Source organism: Lolium perenne, chromosome 4 (assembly GCF_019359855.2).
Source record: "Lolium perenne isolate Kyuss_39 chromosome 4, Kyuss_2.0, whole genome shotgun sequence".
Classification (NCBI taxonomy): Eukaryota; Viridiplantae; Streptophyta; class Magnoliopsida; order Poales; family Poaceae; genus Lolium; species Lolium perenne.
Window position 1 is genome coordinate 41,373,008 of NC_067247.2, and position 11,511 is coordinate 41,384,518.

The 11,511-nt window shown below is 45.2% G+C and overlaps 1 protein-coding gene across 1 annotated transcript; it reads right to left on the reverse strand.

The window, feature by feature from the left end:
* Nucleotides 1-10,221: 10,221 nt before the first annotated feature.
* Nucleotides 10,222-11,001, reverse strand: LOC127346713 (F-box/FBD/LRR-repeat protein At5g56420-like). Its single transcript, XM_051372987.1, has one exon. It carries the CDS (start codon nucleotides 10,999-11,001, stop codon nucleotides 10,222-10,224), a length of 780 nt encoding a protein of 259 aa, XP_051228947.1.
* Between the last annotated feature and the right edge of the window lie 510 nt (nucleotides 11,002-11,511).

The window sequence follows — 11,511 nt, forward strand, 5'->3', positions numbered from 1 at the left end:
AGAATAGCGAGTCACTCGAGTTTTGTAAATATTTTTCTCATCCTCGGATACTGCAGGGGGGTGGTGGGGGACCTAGCGGTGCATCAAGCACAAATTGCAGATTTCCTCCATTGAGGAAGATCCTCACATGACGGAACCAGTCGGTGAAGTTGCTACCATTGCTTTTAAGCTTTTCTTTCTCTAGGAACTGGTTAAAATTTATTGATGGGGACGCCATGATCTACAACATATATTTGCAATAGTTTAGACTAAGTTTATGATAAATTGAGTTCAAATTTTAATTCAACAAAATTAAAAACTAGGTGAACTCCCACTCAAAACAATATCCCTCGCATTGCTTTAGTGATCACACGAACCAAATCCACCACACCAAGTCCGATCATCACGAGACAAGATGTAACTTCAATGGCGAACACTCAAAGTGTTCATCATATCAATCATATGACTCATGCTCTACCTTTCGGTATCCCGTGTTCCGAGACCATGTCTGTACATGCTAGGCTCGTCAAGGCAACCTTAGTATCCGCGTGTGCAAATCTGGCTTGCACCCGTTGTATGCACATGTAGAATCTATCACACCCGATCATCACGTGATGCTTCGAAACGACAAGTCTTAGCAACGGTGCTACTAAGGATGAACACTTTATTATCTTGATATTTAGTGAGAGGGATCATCTTATAATGCTACCGTCGCGATCTAAGCAAAATAAGATGCATAAAAGGATTAACATCACATGCAATTCATATGTGATATGATATGGCCCCTTTGTCTTTCCGCCTTTGATCTTCATCTCCAAAGCACGGACATGATCTCCATCATCAACGGGCATGATCTCCATCATCGTCGGTGTAGCGTCAAGGTCCATGGCGCCGTCTTCATGATTGTACTCCCATGTAGCAACTATTACAACTTCTTTGAAATACTACTCAACATGAAATTTAAAGACAACCATAAGGCTCCTGCCGGTTGCCACAATACAATAATGATCATCTCATACATATTCATCATCACATTATGGCCATATCACATCACCAAACCCTGCAAAAACAAGTTAGACGGTTCTAATTTGGTTTGCATATTTTACGTGGTTTAGCGTTTTCGCATAAGATCCAATCTACCTACGAACATGAACCACAACGGTGATACTAGTGTTGTCAATAGAAAGAGTAAATTGGATCTTTACTATAGTAGGAGAGACAGACACCCGCAAAGCCACTTATGCAATACAAGTTGCACATCGAGCGTGGAGAAAATCTCATGAACGCGGTCATGTAACGTTAGCCCGAGCCGCTTCATCCCACTATGCCACAAAGATGCAAAGTACTCAAACTAAAGACAACAAAGCATCAACGCCCACAAAACAATTGTGTTCTACTCGTGCAACCAATCTATGCATAGACACGGCTCTGATACCACTTATGGGATTCGTAGCATAGAAAACAAAAAATTTCCTACCGCAAGAACGAAACACAAGCCAAGATCTAATCTAGTAGATGGTAGCAACGAGGAGATGAAGAGACTAACCCTCGAAGATTCGCAAAGCTTAACGAGATTAGATCTCGGGGTGGATGTAGTCGATCACTTGCCGCTTGCAAAAGCGCGTAGAAGATCTTGATCTTGACGGTGCCACAATCGGGCAGCACCTTCGTACTCGGTCACACGTTCGGTGTTGATGAAGACGACGTACTTCTCCCCGTTCCAGCGGGCAGCGGAAGTAGTAGATCCTCCTCGGAATCCCGGCAGCACGACGGCATGGTGGTGGTGGTGGTGGAGAACTCCGGCAGGGCTTCGCCTATGCGCTGCGGGAGTTGTATGTGGAGGAGGAGGTGGCTAGGGTTTGGGGAGAGGCTAGGGTTTTGGGGCGCCAGCCTCAGGGGTGCGGCCAACTTGTGGTCTTGGGTTGGCCGGCCCCCTCCCCTTGCTCCTCCTTATATAGGTGGAAGCCCCAAGTCTTGTCTCCCAAGTCTTCGAATAAGACCCCAACACCAAAACCTACCTTTGGTGGGAAACCTACTAAAGGGGAGAGTCCTACTCAAGGTGGGACTCCCACCTTTCCTTGAGGTGGGTTGGATGGCCACCCTTGGTGGAGTCCACCTGGGACTCCTCCCCTTAGGGTTTGGCCGGCCTAGCATGTGGAGTCCCCTTCCATAGTGCCTTTCTTCCAGACTTTTCTAGAACCTTCTAGAACCTTCCATAAATGCACCGGATAATTTTCAAACATGTAAAATGACTTCCTATATATGAATCTTATTCTCCGGACCATTCGGGAACTCCTCGTGATGTCCTGGATCCCATCCGAGACTCCGAACAAAACTTCGAACTCCATTCCATATTCCATATCTACTCAAACGACATCAAACCTTAAGTGTGTCACCCTACGGTTCGCGAACTATGCAGACATGGTTGAGACTTCTCTCCGACCAATAACCAATAGCGGGATCTGGAGATCCATAATGGCTCCCACATATTCAACGATGACTTAGTGATCGAATGAACCATTTACATACGATACCGATTCCCTTTGTCACGCGATATTTTACTTGTCCGAGGTTTGATCATCGGTATCTCTATACCTCGTTCAACCTCGTCTCATGACAAGTACTCTTTACTCGTACCGTGGTATGTAGTCTCTTATGAACCATTCATATGTTTGCAAACTAATTAGATGACATTCCACCGAGAGGGCCCAGAGTATATCTATCCGTCATCGGGATGGACAAATCCCACTGTTGATCCATATGCCTCAACTCATACTTTCCGGATACCTAATCCCACCTTTATAACCACCCATTTACGCAGTGGCGTTTGATGTAATCAAAGTATCCTTCCGGCATAAGTGATTTACATGATCTCATGGTCGAAAGGACTAGGTAACTATGTATCGAAAGCTTATAGAAAATGAACTTAATGACGTGATCTTATGCTACGCTTAATTGGGTGTGTCCATTATATCATTCACATAATGACATAACCTTGTTATTAATAACATCCAATGTTCATGATCACGATACTATGATCATCTATGAAACAAGCTAGTTATAAAAGAGGCTTACTAGGGACTCCTTGTTGTTTACATAACACACATGTATCAATATTTCGGTTAATACAATTATAGCATGGTATATAAACATTTATCATAAACACAAAGATATAAATAATAACCAATTTATTATTGCCTCTTGGGCATATCTCCAACATCAATCATGGTCACAATCCGGAGTGTCATATTCTCGGGTCACCCGCATTTCGAAACGGAACACAAATCAACTAAACTATACATGAAGTACTCATCGTCATAACATAACATATAAAGGTGAATATTCTCTGGTCACCCGCATTTAGAATATGACACTCCGGTCACGATCGGGACTAGACAATCATGGTCACAATCCAGACTGAAAACTTCAACAAATCTACGGGTCATGGTGTCATATTCTAGTCCACACAGGCTGAGCACTCTCACAATTCAACAAGAAAGCGTAACAAAGCTGGGACATTGGTCTTGAAGCAACTCCGCAAGGATAGTCCTTGATTTTGGACTTCTCAAGGGGAAGGTGGAACCATAACTCAACATTTTTTTCTAGCCAAACCCTAGAAGAAGAAAAAAAGCGAAGTGGCATTTATAGGCCTCACACCCAACCAGTAAGCCAGGTTCCTTAAAATGAATACAAGGGTCGTCATAGCACTTTCTTTGCGCGGAGTAGTATGCAGCACGGGCACTATCCAACTCTGTCCAAGGGCGGTTGCTTAGCTACCTAGAATGTGTGCCGAGCACACGACATTAGCAGGAACTTTAATGCTCCGCTTCCACACCTCTCTTTTGTAAGAAAAATATTCTTCCTTACTTCCATATTATGTCTTGGATGGCTTCATCTCTCTTGCGTCCCAAAATTTCCCCTTTGTTTGCATATCCCTTTGCTAAAACCTAAAGGTACAATGGTTAGGTATGTCAAGTAGTATATATACCATACTCAAGAGGTTAGGACTATCAAGTAATGTACCATCCTCATGAGCATAAGCTGGACATGCGTAAAGCAGAACATTCACCTTTATATGTTATGTTATGACCATGAGTTATCCAATAATGTGTGACACTTGTACTTTAATCTCTTGATAGGGTGATTTAGGTAGCCCATCGTATAAATTATCCCTTCTTGAAAAGGAGTTTACCTCGATGCAAACACTTCGACGCCATGAAGATAAATTAATTGACGTTCATGAACTTGACACACACCATGTATCTATCCTCATGAAGGTTGATGCGGCAACTCTTCAGTGTTCCTTACGTAATAAACAACCGCCAAAAAGTAGCCAATTCTTGAAGATCAAAACATGACTGCTGAAAAGGGAGAAATTCACCTTGGCGAGATTCCTTGTGAGATCTTGTCATTTGCAAGTGTGTGGCCTAAAGATGCCATGGAACACATATGTTGCTCTCTAGAGATATTTTTATTAAATTATGGTATATGGAAGTTGTCCTGCAAGCACGTATAGCTAAGAGTCCTACACAAACTTGAGAATGCGCAAACAATGTGTAGCATGGGAGATGAGCAAATCATCTATCATGATATGTACCTCTTCATTTACACATCACCATTAGCACAAGTACACATTGTGTAATTGCATGGTCTATGTGCAATCAATTGATGGAAGCATGTTGCACATAACATAAGTCACGTCACGTTCTACAAAGTATGTGAAAAAAATATGGGGGCACTTATGTTCGAAATATCTTTAGTATTAAATGGGAGTTGGTCGTTTGACACTCAACGCACTTTGGTGGTCGTCATTGGAAGCATCTGGGCCATCCAATCTAATCTCACGATCTCAACTTAACATATCAATCAAATCCACCGTGAGTTATCCTCATATAACCTTCCTCACAGTAAACAATCATTAAAAGGAAAGCTATCTTATATTTCCAATCATTCTTTATTTTGGTTTTTATTACCTCGATTCCAATCGTTGCAAACTTGAAAAGAAGGAATTAACATTGCCAAATATTTCAGCTACAAACTTGGAAAGAAGGAATTAACATTGCCAAATATTATCTCTATCTCTACTTACTTAAAAAGGATGGGAGTGTTCCGTCGTCAATTTGTCGACCATCGTCCGTCGTCGCTACGTCGAGCGATGCCTCCGATCGCTTCTTCCATCCCGCACGTGCGCAATCGGGCCAGACCCATCACAATACATCCGTCCCGGACAGGCCCTGGATTGAATGTTGCGATACAACCTGCGCCATCGTCTGTCGCCGCCTAGCAGGAACCCCGCCGCCATGGCATGACCTCCGCTGTTTTCCTCCTCCTGGCGTGCCGTTCTTCACGGCATGCTCACTACTAGGAAAAGGCTTATAGCCGCACTCCTTACCGCCGGCGAGTACGATTCCAAGATGCCGGCGGTAAGGTCTTCCAGGGTCGCCTCACGTTACCGCCGGCAAGTTGGTTTCAGGTCGCCGGGGATAGGGCACTTACCGCCGGCGAATCAGGATTGGAACAGCCAGCGGTAAGGTGGACTAAGAGCATCTGGATGGGCCTCTGCTTACCGCCGGCGAGTTTGTCTCGAAGATGCCGGGGGTAAATTAACTACCGCCGGCGAAATGGACTTGCACGTGCCAGTGCTAACGTGGGCTGCTGTGAGCCATTTGGGTCGAAGTTACCGACCGCGTCCGTGTTTCGTTTTCGCCGGGGGTATTTAGTCATCTTGGATTTCTCCACCCCACACCCTACACACGCACGACGCACCCTCGTCGCCACACACGCACAAGTCACTCCTACATCCCCATTTCCTCCCCACCGAGCCCGCCTCACCGCGGGCGCATCCAACCAGAAGTAATAAGAGGCCAGATCGCCCAGCCGCCGCCCCAATCCAATCCATGGACGAGACCGAGAAGGCGATGCCGGCGGCCAGGAGGGCGGACACGGCCTCCACCACCCCCACCACCGTCTCGCCCACCTCCACCGCCTCCTCCTGCTCCTCCAACCCCGACCCCGCCGCGGCCCGCACGCCGCCGCCCACCTTCGCCGTCCCCTGGGCGCGCGCCGACGCCGGCGGGAGCTACTACCCGGGCTGCCGCAAGGACGCCAACTGCTCCTGCGAGATCTGCCTCGCCAGCATCAACGCCACGCGCGACCTCCTCCCGCCCGAGGCCGTCTCCGCGCGCCGCTCCTTCGCCGCTGCCGCCAGGGACACCAGGCCCGGCTCCCGCCCGCTCTTCCTCGCCCGCGGCGGGTCCGAGGTCACCGAGCCGTGGACCCCGCCGCCGCAGCTGCGCTCCACCGCCAAGTCCAAGAGACCCTGGCAGTGGCAGGCCGCGCGCGAGGGCGAGGCGGCTACCCCGAAGAAAGGCGGGGGGTCGTCATCGCCGCCCGACTGGGCGATCTACGCGCTGACGGTTCTCGGCTTCCCCGCCGCCGCAGCTGCGCTCCATCTTTTTTTTTTGTTTCTTAAATTCATTACTGCCGACGCTTTGCCTTGGTTGCCAGCGGTAACTGATTTTTTTAGTTCTTTAAATATCTACTGCCGGCGCATACAAATATGAATCATGTGCCTGTGGTACTAGATACCCCTGGCGAATATGCGAAGACGCCGGGGATAATTGCATGTTACCACCGGCGAAAATAAAGGTGCCAGCGGTAAGGCATTACCACCGGCGAGGTGATCGCCGGTGAACGCGAAAACGCCGGCGGTAAGCCTTTTCAATGTGCCGGTGGTAAGCCTTTCCTTAGTAGTGGCTATTGCATAGCTCCCGGCGCTCACCCTACGATCGCTACGGCAACGACGACGAGGACGTAGACAAGACGGTGTCGTCTTCGGTGCATTACGGCGTGCGCTGCCTCTGCTGCAGAACCGGCTATCCTGCACACCCCGCGGTCACGGCGGACCACCGTCGACCGGTGCCGATAGGTCAAGCTCCACTGCGCGTCTCCGCCTCGCCGTCGATAGTCAGCCCACCTCCCTCCCTCCGTCCCCCTCTTCCCTCTCAGAGCCCACATCCAGTCGCGCTCCATGTTCAGTGCCCCACGCTAGCAAGCTCTGAACGCGGACGTCCAATGCAGAAGACAAGTAGGAGTATGCTATTTCCGAAGTTGACTTGAATGTTGCCATGTGCTCTGGAGAATTCAGGTCCATGGGTCAGCATGTAGATGGCTGTTATTCTTTCTCTGGTCTCTATACATGTATTTCTGCTAAGCAACGGGGAGCATAACTGATTTTTTTTATCAAAACAACATTCTCCTATTTTGGTGTTCAATCAACTGAATATTTATTCCATTCGTACATTTAGGATGTTGGTAAGTAAAACAGATTGACTCTGTATACTGGCTATGGCGCACTTGTGTTAGAACTTAGTTTGACTTTTTTCCCCTTAGAAACAAGTTTATATTATATGCTCAAGGTCAGGTTCCATTAGGCCCGTTCTTTGCCACACAAAAAGTTTATAAAGTGCATCCTAGACCATCTGAATGCAGGCCTCTGCTGTGATTAGATGGTCAAAAGTTATTTGAATTCTTCTTCTTTGTGCAATGTAAAGTTTATAAATTTAGGCCTCTGCCGTGATTAGTTCAGATTACTAGAAGTCAGAACTGTCGTTTTAAGTCATGGAGACTTATGCAGGAATTATGTTATGGTAAACCTACATAATTCACACACTAACATTGTGCTGACACACGGCCTCATTGCAGCTTGAGTGAAAAGATCGGTGGTCCACCTTACTGCTACATATGTACTCCAGGTTTTGTTCGGCTGCACTAAAATAACTCCTAGGAATTATCTGAATGGTTGAACCTTTGTCGGATTTTCACTGCAAATGTCGTAGTATCCAAGAAATTGTTCGAAAGAAATATTTTTGTGAGAAGAATTTTGAAGAACATTGATTTAATAATTATCTTTATTATCTATTTTGTAAGTATTTCATGTATTTTTGATAATTTCATTATGTCTTACCACTTTTACAGAGAGCTAACTATTGTTACACAAAATGCGGTAGTCAAACTTGATGTTGATACCCACTCCAAAGTTGTATGTCTCAGTTTTTGTAGTGATTTATGCTTATAGTTATATTTTTAGTATAGGTGATTATTTTCGAGGAATAATTGAACAGGTTCTGTTGATGTGATCATCAGAAATAAAAGTCATTATATGGGGTCATCAACGATTGTCTTCCCTGCAGTTACAGACCCTCCAACACTTGAAGCCTTAGCGTTTAGGGAGGACCATGCACTTGTGGATGATCCGTCCATTGGCAAAGTTCAGATAGCGAGTGACTGCAAGCAAGTTATCAATGACATTATCGAGGCTGCTGGTGGATCCTATGCCCCGATCATCAAGGAAATTGGTATGAACTGAAGGGATTTTTCGTCCATGAAGGAAGGCAACCCAAACAAGTGCATTGTTGTGTTATAACACTTAGGAGGTAATTGTTTAGATCCAGTCATGCATAAATATATTACCATGCTTACATATCCATTTTTTTTCCAGGGAAGCTTGTTTCCACTGATAGAAAAGGATACAAATTTTCAGTGATGTAATTTTAGATAATCTTAGTGTGATTTTTTCTAGATCATAGAGGATAAGATGGTCACATGTCAAAGTTAGTGTAGAGCAAGGATGAAAGGAGCGTAAGGATACACTTTGTTTTCTTCCATGGTGTATGATGGAGAAAACACACCTAACAGAGTAAAAAATGAAGGTTGCATTTGGATATGATTGGTAGAGAGTCTATTGCATCGGTAAAATAAAAAAAATCAAAGATGCACATTCTCCGTAGCAAAGCACATCCACTTTTAATGGCAAACTTAATATGGATGTATTATGTTTTCTGTGATTCTTTGGCCATTTCACTTCGGGAGATGACTTTGGAAGAGATGGTTCTCTCTTGGAATTTCATGTCTATTATCTTTACATGCATGAGAAGTTGAAAAAAATGATGAGCCGTAGCAACGCACGGGCATTCAACTAGTACAGTTAGTGCACACAAATCTTCGCAAAAAGAAATTGGTCAACATATTTAATGCAATGGCATAAATTTAAAAACATCCATTAATTACAAAGGTAATTAGCAACACAGATAACTACTCCTTCCGTCTTCCAATAAGTGTACGTTTAGACATGTTTTAAGTTAAATTTAATTACCTTTGGGCAACTAAAAGTTGTAGCAGCATTTTTGTGGCACTAAATTAATATTGATAAATTCTTCTTGACATGTTGTTTAATAATATAGTAATTTGATGTCACTTAAAATTATTTCTATATATTTTAGATAAGAATATAGTCAAATTAAAAAATGTTTGACTTTCAAAAAAGGAAAACGTACCCCTATATGTTCGTAGGGAGTGCTACGTATTAAATGTAGTAATAGCTCACTGATTGGATAATTACACCACTAATATGCTGGTAATCATAATTTGAAAATTTTGGACATTTTAATCATGATTATAATTGTAACGTCAGAAGCTAGATTATTACACTAGTACACGTGGTGGTAAATGAAACTTAAACAAACAAAAAAAGATAACTACAAAGGTGATGTGTTGGTAGTTGTAATCAGGTCAAGTGGCTAATTGTATCGATGTGTTGGTAAATGAACCTTAGCATGAACAACTAGACAACTATATCATCGCCCTCTCCATGTGAAACTAAACTAAACTAACTAGGACATTCTTAAAGGATGCCAACTACAAGATTTGGTTAAATGTGTACTACCTCAGTCTATTTTTAGATGCCCAAAGTTTGTCTAAATTCGCATGTATCTAGACACTCTTTAGTGCATAGATACATCTGAATTTAGACGAACCTTCCGACATCTATTAATGGACGGAGGGAGTACAAGATTTGTTATGATCACTGATTATCCAAAAATTGACTCAATAAGCCAAATTGAATGGATGATAAGTTGATAATCAAAAAACATATACTACTAAGAGTCCAATTAACTTGCACATCACATGGGGGAACAAGAGAAGAGAAGAGAGTGCTTTCCTTAGGTTTACATGCACCTGAACGCACGTCAATACTAAAGATCGGAGCACCATGAACTATTGCAGTTTTGTGGCGTATATGCAACCTAGTACACTTGGAACTCACACCAGTCGATGTTGCAAATTGCTCTAAAAAAGGGCCGGTGTTACAAATTTATTCGGGAACAGACTAACATGAACCATCAGATTTCATCGTATATTCCTCGTAGCCATAATATGCGTCTCCGTATAGATATGTCGATTTCATCCGCATACTGGACGTTCTCCTCCGTCAACCAGGGCATGGAGGAGCTGTCCCCGGTCGTAGTTCTCAGATATTTCTAGGAAACGGAGCTTCGGCGTCGAGATCTCAATATACATCTCCTCGTCGGGCACTTCAAAATCGGCACCGCTCTCGGTGTGGCAGTCGACGATGGCCAGATGCGCCAAAGACGGCGAGACGAGGGCCTCGCCCTCGAGATAGCAGCGCACGAGGGCGAGACGCAGCAGCGCCGGGCAGCAGGAGAAGTCCAGGAGGCCGTCGACGAGGTGGACGGCGTCGAGGTGCAGCGTCGTGAGGTTTGGCGAGGCGAACGCTAAGGGAGACCGTGGAAGCCATGGGGCGAGCTCGTCCTCCAGGCGGACCAGCAGTGACGGCGAGCGACACTTGGAGGACAGGGCGTGTCTGACCCACATGTCGACGTGAGGGTCGACCTCGCCGCGCAAGTACTCGCGATCGTAGAACTCGGGGTTATTGTACGGGGATCCGGGGAGGGCGCGAGGGACCACCAGGTCGACGTCGATGTCGAACGAGCGCAGCAGCGGCGCCTCGCGGTTGACGAGCAGGGTGTTGACGAAGAGCAGGACGCCTTCTCCCTTGCCGTCCACGCTGACGGCGGGGGTGGATCTCCAGAGGTGGCGCCAGCGGCGGGAGAGGAGGGACAACTTCACGGCCTTGCGCGAGGGCAGGTAGGAGAGCACGTGCTTCAGGAGCTCGTCTGGCAGCGCGGCGAACTGGTCGCGGCGGCGGCCACCGCCCCTCATTTATCAAAGATTGATGCGCGCGGCTGCTGGTTCTGGAAGAATGGATGAGAAGATAGATTCATCGAGCCTGTTTTGTGTCCTGCTTTTATATATAGCTGGGGTTTTTCAGCCATATACTCCACATGGCAACCGTTATAAAAAATGGTATCAAATAATATTCGGTACGATTGCAAAGAGATTGGGTTCCGGGGCCGATTCAATTGCCCTAAGTAGGATATGAGATTTCTTAATTTTGATTTGTTTCCTAATAACTATTTGCGCGAATCTTCTCCGTTCTGCACGTCTAAACAAAACTGCATTTCTCCGTGAACGGTTTAGGTAAACTGTGGTTTGTTCGCTAAATAAATCTTCTCAATTAATTACAACTTAGTTTATTTTATTATATGCATTTTTCTTTATAAAGAAAATTTGGGTGCTTTGAAAACATATGTTCACGAGAACCAACCTGTATTTAGATAGTTATAGGAGAGCAATGACACAACATGTCATTAAAAAATCAAATATGTGATT